Raw genomic sequence first — 21,315 nt, 5'->3', positions numbered from 1 at the left:
ATCATGTCGTTGAATTAGAGTATGGGATATTGATGTATTCTTTTTTTAAAAGCATGGTGACACCACTGGCAGGAAACTGTTCAATACACTAAAACATGAAAAGTAACAGCACATTGACATTTTTCTAGTTACTCTAAATTTGTTTTTTGTTACAAGTGCAGCTTGTTATGACTTAAGTTGATTTCAACTGACTTTGGATGGGCTGTGGGAGAGCTAAATCTTAGCTTACATTAATTCCCGTTCACAACAGCTGCACCAGCAGTTATTGAGTTATTTTCCTCCTGATAAATCCACATTAACTCAGTTAAAAGGGAACTACAGCGTATCAACATCAGATGAACACTTGCTTGGAGTATTAGATTTTGTGCTGTGTAAACTGCACTGAATTTATTTGCATGTGATGGTTTTTCCACATGTACGGAGACTCAATAGCTGCTGATTATATTTTTGCACTTTATACTAAACAATACTGAAACAATGATAGCAGCAAAAATAAACCACTGTTTTCCGGGTGACTGAAGACTGTAGTGCTGACTGTAACTTCAGTCAGCGCTGCAAGATTGGGGCTTAACCCCACAGTGTTTCCAGGCACAACATACACAGATGTGACGTCAGCAGGACACTGAATCTTACAACATCAGCACTTTCACTGTGGTCTATATATAATCTAGAATTGGTTATTTTCCACTGTTTGAACCTTTTCAGTGAAGTATATTAAAGTGCATTGGGTGAGAAAGAAATACACAGAAGAAAGAAAATGACTCTTATATTCCAAAGAAGAATAAACTGATGAAATAACTGAAACGAGTTACTCACTCGTAATGCGACGTCAGATTCAAATGTGAAGTTTGATTGCATCACACACACTCAATTTCATAATACAACACACAACATATGAATCATAAATACAAAGTTCATTCCTAAAGGTATTTTAAGGCGTTCAAAGGCTTTTAGGGTTTTTCTATGCACATAATCCACATTCCTTTTGCTTTATTAGTTAAGAAGTAGAAACTCTTTCCACAATATTAATGTGCAGCTAAAGGCTATTGTCCTAAAAAAAAAACAACTTTCCAATATGATGCAGCTAAGTGATTTCACTTCTCTGCACGGGCGAGATTATGTGATGCAACCTACAAAGCCAAGTGGACAGGCTGTATCTATGACTATTGTGAATATTTAGTTTAAATCACTCAGTTGGAGACAGAAGGTTCCCCGTCCGACCCTATTTCAGGACACGCGCCTACGGATCCCATCAGAAGGTTTTTTTTTCGTCATTAGACGCCCATTTTCTTTTATCTCGCCAACACATCTTATCCATGTCTCCAGGATGGAAGAGCAGTCACAGACACGATCGGGCAAAGTTACCACCACCTCTGCATCTCACAAACTCTTTTTTACTTCCTGTATTTTTTCAAAGTTTAGAATTTTTTACTTATTTCTTTATTTTACATGCAAAAGAAAAATGGATTTTACAACCATGGAGGGGGAGAATATGAACACTCTTTCATTGCTCAATTTCCTGATAGTGCCAAAATTTTTTACAGGGAAAAGTTTTATTTTTAAAGGTGTAAAGGTAGATGTCCATGTGTAGTGTGATTATAGATCAGGTCGAGGTTCTATATTAATACTGTGAAAGTATCAAAGCCTCAGTCCACAGAGAAATGCACACAGCCTGTATTCAGAAACTGAGCCTTAAAACCAGCCGTCAGGACTTCTGGAACTTTGTGATGTCACAACAAAGCAGTCACCGCTCTCACCATGCCCCAAGCCCCACCCACCACGACCCACCATCCAAACCTTTCAGGATTTGGTTTCTGTGAGTGTTTTACCTGAAATCTGTTATATTTTTATAGGATCACTCAGAAAACAGTCAGCCAATCAGAAGAGAGCCTCAGAGAAGTGTAAAGTACAGGACCTTTAAAGAACAGGACTGAATGGACTCCCCCATGATGGTCAGTAGTGGACAAAGACAGCATTAACAATTACAGCACATAACATTTAACATGTAAACCAGAAGGCCTCATATTATCTTTCCTCATCATCTCTCCATCATCCACCTGCACAGTTAAAAAAAAAAGAAGCGAAACAGTCTTTAAGTATTTAAATGTAAGAAAATAAGGAAATGCATGAGTAAGTGATTGTAGTGGAGCGGCAGTTTCCACATCTCGCTCACAGCATTGTGTAAACACTCTACTCCTATTAGCTTTTAACCATTTCTGCTCGCTGCAAATGTGGTGAATGCTCCTTCAGTTTCGTTCATTAGATTACCAGAAACAGACAAGGTGGGAGTCAAAGATGCATCTGCCTGAATCTTCGGTTCATATGAGTTTCAGCAGGAGAGACTCGTGACTCCCTGGAGCTCGTGAGAAGAGTGATTAAATTTCCAATGTCAAATTTTCCTACGAGGTGGTGAATCATCATTGCAGCCTTTGGGAAGGATCTTCATTTACACATTTGACAAAAAAAGTTTCTCTAAAATCTGGACACATTCATGAAGACTGGAAATCAAACTAAAGTCGTTGTTCAATCAAAAACACTTAATATTCCCTATATAAAGACTTTAATGGTACTTTAAATCTTGCAAGGAAAATTCAGCAGGGTGATGCCCTGGAATTTAAATTAAATTTAAACGATGCAGAATTTCCACATGAACAAGTCGTTTGAGTCTCGTTATGTTTTTTTCCACAAGTCGTCTCTCAATAGGTTTAATTAATTTCTCGTTTCTGACACTCATCAACCTGTTTTAAGGACATTCTTGAATCAACTGACTGAAACATCTGAATAGGGCAAAAGATGAAAACACTTACCTCACTCCACATTCTGAATGAAAGAACTTGTGTGGATGGAAACATTTTGGAAGATTGTTGAGAGCTGTTTTGCTTTGATGCAGTGTAACTTTCTAGCATTTTTTTCATTTTTGCTTAGATTAAACCAGTTTAATAAAACCACTCAGCTTTCCTGCAGAACCACAATCGTTTAAAAATTGCCATCTGTCTTTTACCGGCACAACACCATCGTCATTTCCTGTGCTGGCGCACACTTTCCATGACAGCTGAGAGAAAAGCACGACTATAAAGGCGAGTTTCACTGTTTTTGCTGTATTTGAAAGAAATTTATTTTCCGTGTGAACGTGTGTGCTCACCAGAGTTTTTGTGAATTTCTGAGTAACAGTGTGAGATACTGTAGGATGTTCCTGACACACTGTGTGATGGGATGGACTGTGTTGACAGTCCTCAGCTTCTGCCTGCCTGTGTGGAGTGGTGAGTGTAAACAGACTTTTACTCATGTGATGATGGTGATTTTTGTATACACTTTTTGCACAGTCCAGGGTTAATACTAAACAGTCAGGAAACCAAGAACAGATGTTTGGAGAACTGTCATTTGACAGGTTTGCAGGACCTTCTGTGGAAACTCAAATACTGACTTTAGAGGTGACAAAGTTTCTAATCCTCAACTGAACAACAGATTTAAGATTAACTGTGTAAACATGACCTGATCACTAAATCAGGTCTTGTTTACACAGTTAAAGTGTTACTGATTAAAACTCTTTTCATAACATTGTTAGTTTGAGCTGAAAACCAGACCTCCTACTGAAAAGTAAGAGATTACTTATGGGCTAATTTCCAGCTAGAGTTCACACATATTATTTTTCATATTTTTATAAAAATACATTTCTTCTGTTTAAAGAGTGAAATGCATGTGATCTTGGAGTGAACCAGTTTTATGAGAGCAGAAGACGCAGGGACATGCTGTCCATTAGGACCAGCCTTCTTTAATTTGGCACTGAATAAATGACCATTCAGATTTCTTCATATAGTAAATGTTGATATGAGTAGATATTACTAAAAATACATTGTCTAAGGAATAATATGACATTTTGGGAAATTTGCTTATTTCTTAGCTGGAAGTTAAATAAGAAGATTGATACTGGTCTCTACTGGTTTAGGTGGAGCCAGTGGCAATAGCTTAGCTTAGCATAACGACTGGAAACAGGGGGAAACAGTTAGCATGGCTCTGTGTAAAGCTTTTTCGAAGTTTGCCTACAAGCACGATAGATCTTGTTTGTTTGCACCAACCATTTTGGAAGTTAAAAAGTGTTGTGCCTGTCTACTTTGGACAGAGCCAGACTAGCTGTTTCTCAGCATTTTCAGTCTTTATGCTAAGCTAAGCTAACTGACTGCTGGCTGTATTATATTCACTGCACAGGAGCAAGAGTGGTATCGATTTAGCTATTAGCACATTTTTCAAAAATATTTCTTTAAGCTCCTTCCATATAAAGCGTTCACAGGTGGAAAAAAAAATGGTGGAAAAAGCTCATGACACTTTCCTACCTCGTCAAACTGCTGTTCACCACAACATGACAGCAGTGCAGTTGAATCAATTCAAGATCTTGTAGTCGAATGAAAACCTGAAAGCTCTTCAAACACTGCAATTCAGTGGCTATGTCTGTGAAGACCAAAGTTAATGCTGTAATAACGATTATTTTTAATTCAGTGGTGGCATGTACATTATGGTTAAAACTGCTGCTGTTTGCTGTCTGAGTTGGATGGTCGGGTTGATGTCTAAAACACGCTGGAAGATGGAACGTGTTCGCTGAGCTGGCTAGCCACCATTTAGCCTACATTAAGCAATCACTTGGTTTTATTTAGCATGTGTGAACTCCACAGCTTCACTGTCGGGACATAACTTCTGCAGAGCTGCAGTCAAACCGCAATGTTTTGCTTTTTAATGTCTCCATGTGGGTGGGAAGGCTTTAAGGTTTTTTTCGGTGAGCATCTCTAACAGAGGTATGCTAATTGGTGAAATGAATCACCTCTACTGTTGAGTAATCAGTAAAGTTAAGTAATTATATTTTCAATTAATATGATGTAATGACATTTGAACTCTCAGTGAACATTTTCCATTGTCGACGTCTCTGTGTGAACTCACAAAGTGTAAGGTTATGGAAAGTTTGTCAGCCTGGTCTCACCAAATTGTGAACAAGTGAGTGTTTTAGGTCATTTGCATTTTCTTTTTTTGCTTTTCATCTCATTTCATGCCACATCATATCTCTACTGACTAAAACAGCCTTTGATAACACATGAAAAGATTAAATTATGTAGACATGAAACAAGAAGTGTCCTGAAATAAGGCGTGCTGTATGTATATACACCATCCCATGAGCTCACACATTTACTACCAAGCCTGACACCAAAAAAAAAATACTAAATGCTAAATTATTACCAATTCTCAGCTACAACAAACTCCTCCTTACACTTAACATGATCTTTAGTATCATTTTTTCTGTTAATTAAATAACTTTCCAAAGTAAAGGAGAAACATTCTCCATCCACCCATATTTTCTTCTTCTTGTGTTGTTTTGAAGTTGATCCATAAGAAGATATATTTGTGGTTTTAAGAGCCAAAAACCATCTCAGTGTAGTTTCACTTCTCCTCTCTCAGGCTTCTCTCTGGAGCTCTAGTATCAACAGGTCTGTGAGCCAATCAGAAGAGAGGAGGCTCTGAGCCTCTCTTCTGATTGGCTGACTGTTTTCTGAGTGATCCAATAAAAATATAGCAGATTTCAGATTAACATTGAGAGAAACCAAATCCTGCAAGGTTGGATGGTGGGTTCAGGTGGGCGGGGCTTGGTGACTGCTTTGTTGTGACATCACAAAGTTCCAGAAGTCCTGACGGCTGGTTTTAAGGCTCAGTTTCTGAATACAGGCTGTGTGCATTTCTCTGTGGACTGAGGCTTTGATACTTTCACAGTATTAATATAGAAGCTAGACCTGATCTATAATCAAACACATGGACAGAGACCTTTAGACTGTATGGGAGCTTTAAAAATAAAATTCTTCCCCTGTAGGCACTATCAGAAAATTGAGCAATGAAAGAGTGTTCATATTCTCCCCCTCCATGGTTGTAAAATCCATCTTTCTTTTGCATGTAAAAAAAAAAAAAAAAAATCTATACATGAATTCTATACATGGCCTTCTCCTGACTGATGTTCATGGATCACCTGCTTCATCTGCTGAGCTTCACTGGTCCATTTCTGAACTATCTCCACCTAACCTTCCTTTTTTGTCTGTCAGCTGTGAAGGTGATCCAGCCCTACAGAGTGGTGAGCATCAATGGTATGGCACAGGTTGGGTGCTTCATCGAACCCCAACCTTCCTTCCACCTGAATCAACCATCCAATGATCAAAGGCAATACCCTTACCCCAACCCAGAGGAGGTCCGTGTGTCTCTGCTGAAAGGCCTCCACGGCACCCAGAAGCTCTGCTCGTCAGTCCCCAACTTCCAAGATCACGGAGAGACGGGTGTGGAGAAAGAGGAAGAGGTAGGGCTGAACCATTAATTGAACTATTATCAAAATCGCAATATGGCCAAGTGCAATATCCACATAAACGTCATACTTGCTTTTGTTTGGTACAAAAATCACATCATAATCATTCACATCGTCATATTTTTTCAGTGAAAATGAAATACAAAACTAACCATTCCAATTGAAATCGTGACTTATATCAAAATCACAATGTCTTTGCCAAAATAACTGCAATATGATATTTTTCTTGCATATCGTTCAGCCAGTCTGTGGACATTGGATGGGTATTATTTTATCCCAATTCAATTTAATTTCCATATTTTCTCTATCTGCTTCTTACTACAAAAGATGGGAATCATACATTTAAACACAATTTTTGTCCAAGTTAGTATTTTCCATCGTATTCAAGTCTATTATGAACAAAATGTAATCTAACAGAGGAAAAAAATATGCATCCATGCAAATGATGTGGCATAAAAAATAAAAAAGTACATGTTTAATATAAAGTCTTTCATAAATGTGGTATAATATATACAAATGTATATAAAAAAACATACCAGTGTTCCTTTCCCCCCTCAAAGAGAATCGGTGACAATCCTGTTGATATTGTTGTTTTTTTTTCAGTGATTTTGAAGAATTATAAATTTTGTCATTGTTTGAAATCATGTCTCAATAATTCTGGAGTTTCCTACTTGCTTTTGAGAACAGCAGTCAAATGAGCGGAAACATGATGACTGCTGGAATCATGAGGAATAAAAACTATGGAAATTGTCCTGAGAAAGTGAAGAAACTCTGGTTTGATGTGTCCTGTTAGGTGCAGTGCTCTGTTACGCTGAGTGAGGGCGCTGTGGAGGTGACAGTGTCTGGACTGAAAGCCACAGACACAGATGTGTATCGCTGTGGGATAGAGGTCTTGTACCCACCACCGTACCTGCGGCTCACAGGCAACGGCACACTCATTCATGTGTTAGGTGAGATGCTCGCACAGGATAATCACACACTCACACTGCAGGATTACCCACAATGCACATGTTTCTGCCTCTTTTTGAGTCTTACTTTCCCTCTGACTACAGATAACCCTGACTGTCCTCTGGAGGGGCCTGAGACAGCGATTGCACACCAGGGTGGTGAAGAGGAGGACGATGAGGGTGATGAGAGGATAGCACCAGTCAGTATTCCTGTGGTTGTACTGGTGTTACTGGTCATTGTTGTCCTCATCATCATTATCTACTTCCAGGTCAGCATTACTATTTTATCTTTATTCATGTTATGATTGATTTGGTGTTATTAAATTAAAGTGTATTTACTGTATTATATTTCTGCATTTTACTGTTATTATCTTACTCATGTAGTACTAGCAGTAGTAACAGTTTCCCCTGATGGATGCGACTTATCAAGATTTAAAACAGTCCTGAACCACACCATCTGTCCCCTCCCACCAGCCTACAAACACACAAGAACAGTCACCTAGCCTGCGGTTAAGACTAAGCCACTAGTATACTGCAAAAAACTTCCCCACCTTTAACCGTAATACCATACTGTACTTGTGTTCTCACAGCATTAAAATAACCACATTTGAATACAAAAGAGCACAGTGCAGGCCTCTTTCTCTTTTAAGTAAATAAATATTGTCATTGTTTTGTAAAAAGTAGCCATTTATTGCTCCAGAAAATATGATTGTATCAGTTTTTGTCTATTGAACTGTGTGAAAGTGTGCGGGTGCTGGAAATAAATATTAGTTAACCTACATCGATGAACACATTGTGGTATTGTAACAGTGGTAGTAGTAATCGCAACAGTATAAAACAGTTGCAGTAGCAATGTAGTTGTAGTTATATTATAGTACGATTATTTGAATGCAGAGCAAATACCAAAATGAACCTATGTTTAGTCAGATTACTACACAGTAAACCTGGGGCTACATAAGTTTTCCCCCAAAACCCCATATTAATCTGACCAATAGCAGTAGTAATAGCACAAGTGGCAGTTTTTAAAAGCTTATTCTCCTCTGTTGTTGACAGAATCTAAATCTGTGTGTTTTTCATTTGCAGTCTGTCCAGTGTCAACAAGGGAGGAGGGAGATCGTCAGATCTGTGCATGGTGGGCCTTACAAGGTGGATGCTGTTGCATTTTCATGTGACGACATGGCATGAAAAACACAGAGTCCACTTAGCACTGAATGGCATTAGAATACCATGTATTTTGAATGCAGAGTGAGCGGTAGGGTCAGTATTGGCCATTTATGAAATATCAATCTGTTATGATTGAGGTTCTTCTTTTTAACCAAAGCTACAGAAGAACACCGAAATGACATTTGGGTGTCAGTGCATATTTTATGTTTACGTTGTTGTAAACTCAAATTATATTAAAAAAAGCTGTAGCTTTGATTATGTTTCCACTGAGTTGAGTTGCTGAGGCGCCTATAGGTGGTGCAGCTGGAAAGGCTTGATGTTTGATTAAAAACAGAATTATGTTTATGTTGGCTAAATGCTCCAGTTAAGAAAATGCAATGCTTTGCATCTGTTGAATATGTTTGAATTACTGTATATTTTGTTGCCATTGCAATGTACAGCAAATATTCATGATGGATATTTCATTTAAGTAAAGTTTCTTAACTTTAATTCTACTTTTGTATAATTTTTTTTTTTTTTTTAAATTGCGGATAAATCGACAACATCAGGGATGGACCATTAAGATCCAAAACCTCAATCCAGAATCAGTTGTGTTTTGTTGTGTCTTCTTTTCATATTTCAAAGTCACAATATGAAGATATACAGAGTGGTTTAAATGTGATTGTGGCAGCAAAAAAAAAAAAAAAAAAGATTTAAGGGTTTAATTGTAGATCTGAAGTTGTGGAACAAGTGTAAGAACCACTTGATGGACCGAGTTGGCATTATTAGTTATAGGCAAGTAGTGATGAAGTATGAAGGTTAAACAAAAGTTTTCTAACACTTATGATACATAATAATAATAATAATAACATAATTCAAAATTATTAACATTTTCTAATAAACAGGCCTGTCTTATTGATTCTGATTGATAAACATGCAATTTGTTGATTTTTCAAATTGTTAATCAAACACACCAGATATGAGCCTTGAAATAAAAATTGCTCTAGCTCCACCATCAGGCCAGAATTCGCAACTGTACACAAATATAACAGACTTTGCTGAGGAGCCATAACATTTACAGAGCACATTCAAATTCCCCAGAGGATGAACCATGTTGATAACAGGATCTTTTCTCAGGCGCCACATTCAGAAAAAACTCCACTAACCCACTTTGTTTTGCCACACAACTAGTTTATAGCAAAATTATCAATACCGTACAATTTAGTGGAAGAAATGTCACAAAATGTTACCCACAGCTCATCAGGGCGAAAGCCCAGAAACATAATCCACAGAGACACGCACAAACATATACAGCAAATACTTATCATCCAAAGAAAATGAAGAGGTTTTCAGATTTCAAAGTATGTGAAACCACCCTCACCAGATCGGGTCAGACACATACAGCAGATTTATTTTGTATGGTACTGGAAGCCAATGAAGTGATTTAAACTGTGGAGTAACATGTTTGGTTTTGCGTGTGAGGACTTTTTTTTTTTTTTAATTTCCTATTGTTTGTCTGGTTAATGAAGCAAAGAGCAGCAGCTGCAGCCAGTTTGAGATAAACATGTGAACCACTTCCTCAGTATCAGCTAGAGATAAATTGAGAATAATAATTTAATTTGTGGTATGTTTTTCAACTGATAAAATTTGTCCTAGTTATGTTGCTGACAAGACTTTCAGGTCTGTGACTCACTGGCTGTACTCTAGCCATGCTTACTCTCAGTGTGCATACGTTTCCTGTCTCTGGGTTTTTACCTCAAGTATGTCAGTCTCTCTAACTGTCATGGGAAAGGTGATATATGAGAAAAATGGCACACATGTTCAGACAGTCTCTGCTGAAGGACATTCATAGTATCAGTTGTTTACATGAAAAGTGACAGAAAGAGCAATAAAGAGGGTTTTTAATTATTCCATGCCTCTGAATAACTCTTTCTCCTTCTGTCTGATGGTGCTTTACAAATAAATTTGCCTTGCCTTGCCTTCAAACCCCGTCTCCTTTCATGCTTCCACACAGCTGACCGATGATAACGTGAAGGGTGTGAATGTTGGATCAACGGCCCAACAAGCACTTCTGAAGAAGGACCCTATTGAAAATCCCCCTTTTTTTATCTCAATGAGGTTACAGCCATGCCAGCAGCTCTGTGAGGCTCTTCATACGCAGAGCAGTGCTCTGTGCTAAATGCTAACATCAGCATGCAGACAATGTTAATATGCTGATGTTCAGCACGTATACTTTTTTTTTTACCATGTTTATCATAAATGGCTCTATATACAGTGCATAGTGCTTTTATTTAAATCGCTGCCCCTTGTTCACACTCACACACAGTGAGCTACAACGCAAAGTGCTGGTCTGAACATTGGGAGCTGGACGACCCTCTCTACCTCCTGAACAAAACTAAAGCCCCTTTTCCACTGGTCAGAAAACCTGCTAAGACCCGCTAACATCAGCTTTTTGTTGGCAATAGAAAAGGGAACAATTGACATTCTGTAGAAGCACCTGCCCAGCAGGGTGCTGTTAAACCGAAACACAGCAGCTACACTGAGCTAGAGGATGAAAGAGTGACCTGCAGCCTCAAAATAAGTTTTAAAAACACACAATTACCAATCGAAGTGTCTCACGAGGAGGCTCCAACACTTTTAGAGGAGCACCAACCCAAGATGACACGTGACACATCTGTTTTACCAGTTTGCATGGCAGCTAGCAGCTCACTCTTCCTCCACTGTGTCTGTGTGTGCTCTGTAAGTGCATGTGATGACATCGCTCCTTGCAGTTGTGTGTGTCCTGAGTCCGAACAGAAAGGCAAACTCGACTGACAGTGGAAAAGGGGTCAATCAGCTTTTATTAGCGACTTTACTTGCTTTTTACCCTTATGCTTATACCAGCTAATTTTGGTGTAAAAAGGGTGTAACATAAAGTACAGCTGAGGCTGATGGGAACACTAGTTTTGCATGTATTTACTCTAGTATTGGACAAAGTAAAATTTTGACATGATTATGGCACTTGATGAAAAATCACAATCACCAAAGTTCCTACAGTTTATCCTGTGGGGAACATAAATATTTGTACCAAATTTTGTGGTAATTCATCTCATAGTTGTTGAAACATTTCACTCAAAATCACAAGTTTAAAGTCCACCAAAGTCTTTCAGTCTAGACCGAAGTGTAGGACTGACCAATTGACCAACTGACCAACATTTCCATCCATGAAGCCACGAAAGTAGCATGGCTAAAAAAAGTACTCATTAGTGGTTACTTCCCCCAGCACTGCTCAACATTGGTGTGGGTAAGAATAAAAAACCTTTAAGAAACCAAGACGATTCTGCTGTAACACAGTCACTGATTCAGTTTTACTAGAGTTTCCTGGCCATAGAAACTTATGTACATCAACTGCACTCATCATCATACAGATGCAACAACTACACGAGAAAACACAGTGAGTGTTTTCAAAAGGAGGACACTGACATAACTGCTCCCATCCCTCAAAGAGGGGGCTCAGATATTGACCAATCAGCAGACAGAGATAATGCTGGTATTGGTGAGTGTGTGTGTGGTGCACAACAAAGATTGCAAAGAAGCGCAAACCCTGAAAAACAGGATGTGGACACACTGCTGACTCTAGTCAACCTTTATTCAATCAAAGGGTTCATTCTTTTTTCAAAGAAACTGAAAATATACAGCAGTGACAGTTTTTTTCCTAAATCCTCATTAAAATTCACTTGTCGTTTCTTGTTGTTCACTTGACTATTTCTACTTAAACTTTATACACACAAGTTCAGAGACAAAAATTGTACTTTCTACTTCTTTACAATTTACAAACAGCATATACACTCACACATACGCTCACTGAGAACTCTATTAGGAACACCTGTACACCTGCTTATTCAAGCAATTATCCAATCAGCCAATCATGTGGCAAGCAGTGAAATGCATAAAATTTGGGCTGCACAATTAATCGAAATATAATCGCAGAAGTTGATGAAGGTAATATGTGTCACAACATTGTTGTGCATTGTTAGCACCATAAGCATTGTGTTGCCACAGAGATGCCACAGGCTACAAATCATATTCTCCAAACACAAGTCAACATGATTGCTTGGTACATGGCCTAATAGAAATCACATTATCATCATTTTTAAAAATCTTCATTGAAAAACTGAAATCGTGACTCATATCGCAATATCTGCCAAAATAATAACAGGATGTTTTTTTACATATCGTTCAGCCCTACATTAAATCATGCAGATACAGATCAATGTTCAATGTTCACATCAAACATCAGAATGTGACTTTGACTGTGGCAGGATTGTTGGAGGCTAATTTGAGTGTTTCTGAAACTGCTAATCTCCTCTAGAGTCTTTTGAGTTTTTACTCAGATCTCCTCTCTTAGAAAAACTAAAAACATCCAGTGAGCAGCAGCTGTGTTGGCGACAGAGATCAGAGGGGAGTGGACAGACGGGTTGGAGCTTAGAGAAAGTCAATGGTCACTCAGATAACCACTCTTTACAATTGTGGTGAGCAGAAAAGCATCAGAATGAACAACCTTGAGGTTGATGGACTACAACAGCAGAAGACCACGTCAGGTTTCTGTCCCATCACCAAGACTGGAAACTTGAAGTTGGACAGTTGAAGACTGTAAAAACATAACCTGGGCTGCTGAACATCTCTGCAGAGGGAGCAGATGGTAGGGTCAGAGTCTGAATCCATGGACCCTACCTGCCCTGTGTCAACAGTGCAGGCTACTGGTGGTGGTGTAATGATGTGGGGAATGTTTTCTTAATACCAATCAATCAGGGTTTGAATGTCGCAGCCCTATCTGAGTATTGATGCTTTTGAATGCAAGAGTTTTACTTATACTAGAGTAATTTCATACTGCAGTATTGTTACTTTTAATAAAGTAAAGCATGTGAATACTTCTACCGCTGCTCTGTACCAACCTCGGTATTTCCAGTAGGTTGGAGGCAGAAGTCTCATTGGTGAAGACTAAAACATTTTAACTACATCCACTGTGTAAAGTTGTAATCTTGTAGAACAAAACACAAACAAATCCAAGGGGGAGAAGACTTTTTAAACACACAAACTGTACAACAAGACACACTCAAGAATTATAACAAATAAAGTATGTGCTACGCAGACCACCACTTGATAATTATAAACCTTGTCTCCTAGAAATAACATTTATACACAACTAATTGTTTTCTTAATTATTTTTTGTAGGGAAATGTAATCACTGGCTTGATTATGCTCAATGGCAACATTTTTCTCTTGGGTAGGAAGTGCACAAACTGCATTGATGCACATGAATCATAGGGAGGAGCTCTTACAGAGAGAAGCTGGTCTTACAAAGTGCAGGACTTTGGTTAAGGTTAGGCAAAGATAAGTATCCACATTTTGTGACTAATTTACCAAACTAACATTTCCTCATTATGTTAATTGAAAAAAGAATCTGGGTGGCATCGATTAGGGGCAGGGTTAGTTGCTTTTGCTGATTAGTGTATTAATATGATTTCTAGGAAACATGGTTATTGGTTTAGAGGCATGATGTCAAATTATATGACACTTGATACTTGACTAGAACTGCAATTTTCGATGATTTTCATGATAGTGTAATCTAGCGATTATTTTTTTGATTAATCGATTACTTGTTTAGTCTATAAAACATTGGAAAACAATTAAAAAAAGGGAGTCTTTCCTCCACCGTCACCAAGTGCTTGGTCTTTATGGGAACTGTTCGGTTTCTCTCTATACTATTCTAAGGTCTTGACCTAACCCTGTAAAGTGCCTTAAGATAATGTTTATTATGATTTGAAAAAAAATGCCTTTCAAATTTTCCTACAGCACAAGGTGGTGTCTGCACTACAGTCCAAAACCCAAAAATAATCAATTAACTATAATTTAAGACAAGGGAGAACAGCAAATTCTCACCTTTAAGAACTTGGACCCGTAAAATGTTTGGCATTTTCACTTCAAAAATTACCTACATGATTATTTGATAATCAATCATTTACTATTTTTGGGGGGGGGGGGTTTGGTTTAAAGATGCTCTTAAATGTACTATAGTGGCATCATTTTAAGGCAGGATATTTAAAGTCAGTGTAGCTTTCAGTGTTGATGACCCCTTGGGATATCCATAGAGTATATAAATGAGCATCTAATTATAGGTGTTTTATGAACAACACCTTAAAAAAGGCCTGCATACAACTGCATATGAACTTAAAAATGTTAAACACCAATTTTGTGTCTCTAACTTGTAGATTGTGTTCCTTCCACAGAAGGAAATTCTCACACCACAGACGTATGACATCACTCACACCATAACTTGTGTATGTAGCATGTAGCAGGGTTGGGCTGTGGTGTGAAACATTTGTTAGCTTTCAAAAGAATGAAGAAAATTAGTACTTGCATGGCAAGTTTTATGCACAGGAAATACTGTCTCCTATAGACACTAGAGAAACAAAAGCAGCTTGATTGGCAGTAGATAAGGGGAGCAGGTACTGTGGAAACACACTCATCATTGAGCCCAACCTCAGAATTTCCTTTATCGTCAGCTAAGTATCAGAATGAGCTGTTTGTGATTGTGATGTTAGCGTCAGTCGGTGTCAGTTGCTGTACTGAAATTAGATCCTGTCCAGGTTTTTTCTTACCACGGTGTGAGAAGGAGCAGAAAGGCTGAGATGACAGCTTACAGCTTCAATATCTTCATCATCCTCACAGTTTATTCGAGCTTCAGCTTCCACCCAAGTCAAGGTAGACCTCTCCATTTTATCACCTACTGTCTAAAGGAATTTACTAGCTTTTATTTTTTTAAATATATATACTGTATTATAATAATAACAATATAACCAATAATAATGATCAAATGAAATATTGGTTTTCATTTGTATTTTATCCAAGTGCAGATGTTTCCATATTTTTTTATTGTGAGAAAATTTGTAGATATTTTATTACTGATACAGTCTGTGTATTAACTTACAGAATGGAGAATAACTTTCAACAATAGTAAAAGAAAAGGGCTCTATTAAGTATTTTCAGGGAGTTGCTGAATCTTTTTCATTCATCAGGTTTTAAGGTGATTCAGCCGCAGTATCAGACTATAAACCCGGATGGATCAGCCTCTATCAGCTGTGAGCACAAAGCAAACGTCAGTTCTGTTAAAGATGTTCGACTCAACCGCGTCTCATTGTATGTATTCTGGTATTTGTGTTATTTTTCAAACTTCTTTGTGTCTCTACGCTATCAGTGTCTGTGACTCTCTTTTTTTGCACTTCCTGTCCTAAGCAGAGTGTTACTAGAACTAACTAGAATAACAGTGCTAGGCCAAGGCCAAACATCTGCACCACATTGTACAAACACATATGTATCAACACCATTAATAAGTGTGATTTTTTAGATCAAGATCCAAATATTATTTCCTGAGAAATTTTGAAAATGTCGAAAAATGCCACCTAGTACCTTGCAATGTTAAGGATTCCTGCTTACAAACAAACAAACAAACAAACAAACAAACAAACAAACAAACAAACAAACAAACAAACATATGAGCACCCGAACAACTACTGGCTGAATTGAAATTAAGTTTTGCAAAGATCTCTTTTTGTCCCCACGGCATGAAGCCCATGGACCTTTACTGCCACAAACAGTCCTGACGACAGGCCAAGTAGTTAGCTGTTTATACCTGTAGTATGTGTGAGGTGCACTGCCCCCCTTTTAACCCATTAACACACTTCACACAACTCTGTCCAAAGGCAAGAAAATCTGCGTATCAGCACCTCCAAAGCTCACCGATTAACACGTTATGCATTGTTTGTTTAGTCTGCACAAAAGTGTAAAAATGGTAGACTGCTGTTTAATGGGAGGTTATACGTGGGACTGTTTCTTGGCCCTGAGTGTTATCAGTCTTTTCATCTGACTCTTGACAATAAAGCAATTTTCCAAAATGCTGAATTATTCCTTTAATTCATTAACTAACCTGACTGGGGACTAAAGACTTGGTCTAGCTGGTAGATGCACTCTGTCTCACGTATCTTTGTCTACTCTCAGACGAGGCGGATCTGAACGGTCGATGCTCTGCCAGAAGGGAAAGACAGGCTGTAAGAACACTGTCATGTATCAAGAGAATCCCAACAAGTTCATTTTCATCTTGCTCAACATCGGTCCAGAGGCCACGAAAGTGGCATACGAGTGTGAGTTCACGGTGAAAACTGGTCCACTAGACAACACCAAGAGAGGAACACCAACCCAACTATGGGCAGGTATGTCTAAGCCTCTCTAAGATCCAAAGCCTGACGTATGTTATTTCTCTGTGCCATAGAGGTTGTTTGCTGTCCAAAAACTATTGGCAACCAAACCAACGCAATACAACATTTTACACATCTTTCAAAGTTACATGACAAGGTTATATTTGATGTGAACTTACTGACATAGTTACTGACCTTTTGCTAACTGAACAACCAAATGTAGAAATGGTGCAAACACACATTTTGAGTTGTTGTGGTGACTTGCCAGTGGTAGACCCTCTACCCAGTACCAGTATGGTCATCCCCTGTCACAACTAGCTCGCCAGGATAGAGAGGAGATTAACAAGGGTGGTGGCAGCAGAGCAACTCAGGATCCGCCTCATTCTAACATGGCAGTACAACATTTTGGCATCACACAGCCTCTGTATCAAAAAGGTCAAAGCTCCAGCAACACTAGCAGTAAAGAGAAGAACTTTATTAGACCGATATGTTTCAGCTTGTGGCCTTCATCAGGGTCAAGCTGAAACACATCGGTCTAATAAAGTTCCTGCGTTTACTTCAAGTGTTGATGGAGTTTTGACCTCTTTGGATTTTTTCCTTTCTCCATGCACCTCAGAAGTAGGTGTGAAGGGAGTGGAAGGGAGCTGTTTCTCTTTTTTTTGAGATGCACTTACAATCAAGAACAATCAAGAGTCCAATCATAGCTTGGGATGCAGCATTTATTTACAGACACAGAGTTTGATTCATTTGGTGTAAGCTGCCAGAAAATTAACATTCACATGAAACAATTCTGTTTGTGCTGTTTTCTTTGAGCTCCTCTCACTGGTTTGAGGTGGCTCTGTATTTTTGTGCACTAATCAGGGTTTAGCTACATCTGAATCAAATTTCAAATTTATTAATTTACAGTTTATTTCCTGCAAAATAGTCAAGATTGAAACCATGTTCTTGAGGGCTTTAATAATTTATTTGTATCTTATACTAAATATTCACTCTCTAGTGATAATGTAGGATATCCAACCACATTCTTCTCTCAGTTCACTGCTGAAACTCAACTGGGGACTGTGTGTTGTGTGCTAAATGTAAAGGATGTGACGGCCAAATACATGGGCACTGTGTTGCTGAGTAAACCACCACAAACAGGAAATAAACTTGCTTTTTTTTGTCAGGTCAAAACAAAACAGAGGACTGCGTACCTCCCTCTCCCCCTCCTCCTGCTCCTCCTCCCCCTTCTCCTCTAGTGGGTTATCAACTCATCTGGATTCTGATTGGTCTGCTGGCTCTGATAATACTCTACAGCTCTGTCATCACCTACGTCTACATCAGATTCAGGATGACTGTATGTCTCTCTTACTCATTATATGTGTTGGTATCTGCTTGTCTGGTTGTCTGTGTAAAAATACTACAAAACAACTTGTAACTGAAAAGCACCTAGGGTTGGATCATTCCCTTCTGGTGCAATCAGACTCCATAATTCACCTAAACACCCTTGCACATTTGTCCATATACATATACTTATTTATTTAAAGAAATTCATCTACCTCTCATTTCTATCCATCTAATTTCAAGGCCACATTTGGAAGAAGGGTTAATAATGTGAGATCTAAATTAAACTGAACTAAATTGTGTTATGTCATTTATAAACTCTCACTCTCTCACTTTATTTCTGTAAATTTAGTTTATTCGCCATTTCTTCTACTGTTTTGAACTAAATAAAACTTTAACTGTAGAAGCTACAACAACTAGCTACATTTTAAGGCCTTTGACTGTCTGCATATCAGAGGTACAAAAACAGTTTTGGGTGTTTATAATATTGGACGCTTGTTTTTACTTAATGAACTACATATGAAAGAAAAGAAAACCCTAAGAAATCCGTAAATTTTCTGGTCTTGTGTTTCAGAGCAACAACAAAGAACCTGACAACTGCACCTATGTGGAAATGAGGAAAGCTCCTCTGAAAGCGGATTCACCTCTCGGCATTTACTGCGGGTAGCTGACCCGTGTCTTTTAACCACCGCTGAGGGAAAACATGGACACTCCGACCCTTGGGGTGCTATTTCATGCAACTGGTGTCATCGTATCAAACTCTCACTCTTTTTGTGGATGTGATGAAAACCATTGTAATACTGAAGCTAAACAGCAGGGTGAGACAAAGACTGTCTAAAGCAATGATGATTCTGCTACTGTGCTTGTTCATCTCTGCTTTTAAAGCAGCAACATTATATTATCCATTAAATAGAACATATATACACACACATACATATATATGTATATATTTGAATATGTACAATTTATTATTAATTTTTTCAATAATTTTGTTGCGGAAAATATATTTAGTAATCAAAAGGAATCACCTGGGAAAGAGAGAACAAGAGGATAAATGGGCAGAGAAGAGAAAAATGAATGAATCGGATATAAAGCTCCTAAGAACTGCTCTTCACCATAAATTGTCCTTTTATATTGTCCTTTTTTCCCCAATGATACCTGAAGTCCATGTCCTTTATATTTGCACTCTAAATGTTGATTTAACTTTTGTTTATTTCCATTGTGTAGCCAATGTACTTTATTTTATATACTGTATAATTCACATTGCTATTTCGGTCCAGTCTATAGCAGCACTTTAGGGCTTTACTGGTAATGCTGGGCATATCTCCCACCATGCCCATCATGGCCCCTGATCCAGAAGCCCTCATCACACAGGGGATGGGCCTCCTCCATTAGAATCTGGAGGAGTGGGAAGAAGGGTGAACCCCTGCAATGAGCCAGACTCCTACTATAAGTCTGGGTGTTCTGCCCTTAAACATCCCCGAATAAAACAAAAATAAAAGGAAGAATACGACATGTGGTAATTATGTCAAATAAAGAGCCGCCTCCATTCCTGCTGCCTTTGAACACGGTAGTAAGTGTATTCACCATGACATGTAGTTACTATTTCATTTGTTTTGTCTTGATATTTGAATGTTCTGTTGTACTTATGTCCGTTTTAGGGTAGCTTTTATTTCGCCTCAATATATTTCATCAATAGAAAATATAAAGGACAACCCTACCCAAACTTAAAGTTAAAACATTTTAAATATGAGGCCCAGTGTAAACATGATGGTTGTGTATCTGACAATACACAGATTTGAGGCCTACAACATAAAATGCGTGAATGTATAGCTGCTCCCATTGATTATATTTTAGGTGCAATGCTGACAATGGACAGGAGAGGGAGACACTGGCTCTCTCACAGTCATTATTTCTGTCACAGTAAAGACACATGAAAACATCTGCTGCTGTTTGTTGATTTGAAGAATTTAACCTTTTTTCATTCAACATCTATTTCAACAATATGATATAGTTAATATAAACTGATTTCAGTTACCACAGGAGTTTGGTGCAGGAAAAAGTTTAACAGAACAAAGTTTAATATGCAAGAGAGGGATACTCTGGGCAAACTAATTAAAACTAACTAGAAATACAAAAAATACACGAAAGTTAGGCCAGCTTGTGATACTACAGTGACTTCCTGTTTACATAGTTAACTGATTGGACAGCGTTATAGATGATTTCTTGCAATTAATTTACACATTCCTAAAGTCTTTACTCACTACAAATTTGCTGAAGTTTTAATGGGGCAAGATAATTTAGTAAATGATGACAGAAACTCGCAAGTAGTTCCTTATTAGTAACAAGTTACTAGTTACTTTATGTTCAAACTCAGCAATTTATTGATAGGATAGAATGTGCAACGCAATCTTGGTTCAGAAGTTTTTTGTATAACTGTTTTATTTTGGCTTCCTGTTTGCATTTCGTTTGCGTTCCTGTTTTTTTTTTTTTTCATATTTTTATTTTTAATTTTATTATTTACTATTCTGCCCAAAATGAAGACAATTTTATTTAAGTTTCACTCTCAGATAGGAAAGAAGGAGACAGCATCATTTAGAAAGAATGACATAAGCATTGGTATAGATATCATCCTCAGGTCATGAGGAAAATTTTGTGTTACATATTTTAAAATCTTAGAAATACATTACTATATACTATAATGTACAAATAAGCCATCAATCATTAATTATAACTACATGGAAATGTAGTTATTATTAATTTATTCTAAATGTACTTACTGAGTACTGTGTTTAATCATTGGTATTGTCAAGAGAGGCTACATCATGTGTAATGTTCAAGATTTCACATCATGTGGTGATGTGTGGATTTTACGTCATGTGTTTGCTTTGAAACACAGATGTTTTTCTTAACACCTCTGATTGGAACGATCCCCCTGAGATTAGAGTTTGCAGTCATCTGACATTAATACAACAAGGTGTGAAACTTTGATGAGAGTGAGTCATGAGAGAGCCATTAGCTTGCAGGTTGGATGTTTGTTTTGGAAAATTTGCTTGATCCAAATCCATGTATGTGTGTATGTGTGTGTGTGTGTGTGTGTGTGTGTGTGTGTGTGTGTGTGTGTGTGTGTGTGTGTGTGTGTGTGTGTGTGTGTGTGTGTGTGTGTGTGTGAAAGACAGAATAACATAGAATGGTGCGGATATTGTTAGTATAGCAACACCTTTGGTGGTAGCATAACAAGTCTGCTACTGTTATCTCTCTGGTGAGTGTGGTCAGTGCTTTCTTCATGAAACCTTTTTTCAAATTAAAAGACCCTTCTTTGCCTTAGCAGACCCTAAAG

General features: G+C 38.0%; 2 protein-coding genes across 2 annotated transcripts; both read left to right on the top strand.

Annotated features, from left to right (window-relative positions):
- Positions 1-3,107: 3,107 nt before the first annotated feature.
- On the top strand, positions 3,108-8,865 carry LOC111218736 (cytotoxic T-lymphocyte protein 4-like). Its single transcript, XM_022741176.1, has 5 exons — positions 3,108-3,260; positions 6,075-6,322; positions 7,122-7,278; positions 7,381-7,544; positions 8,359-8,865. Exons 1-5 carry the CDS (start codon positions 3,188-3,190, stop codon positions 8,458-8,460), a joined length of 744 nt encoding a protein of 247 aa, XP_022596897.1. The 5' UTR covers positions 3,108-3,187; the 3' UTR covers positions 8,461-8,865.
- Positions 8,866-14,942: 6,077 nt separating this feature from the next.
- On the top strand, positions 14,943-19,857 carry LOC111218645. The gene is made up of 5 exons (XM_022741045.1): positions 14,943-15,162; positions 15,477-15,597; positions 16,456-16,667; positions 17,819-17,988; positions 18,550-19,857. Exons 1-5 carry the CDS (start codon positions 15,090-15,092, stop codon positions 18,640-18,642), a joined length of 669 nt encoding a protein of 222 aa, XP_022596766.1. The 5' UTR covers positions 14,943-15,089; the 3' UTR covers positions 18,643-19,857.
- Positions 19,858-21,315: the final 1,458 nt, after the last annotated feature.

Source organism: Seriola dumerili, unplaced genomic scaffold (genome assembly GCF_002260705.1).
Source record: "Seriola dumerili isolate Sdu_G_001 unplaced genomic scaffold, Sdu_1.0 BDQW01000052.1, whole genome shotgun sequence".
Classification (NCBI taxonomy): Eukaryota; Metazoa; Chordata; class Actinopteri; order Carangiformes; family Carangidae; genus Seriola; species Seriola dumerili.
This window is presented reverse-complemented; position numbering and strand designations above follow the sequence as displayed.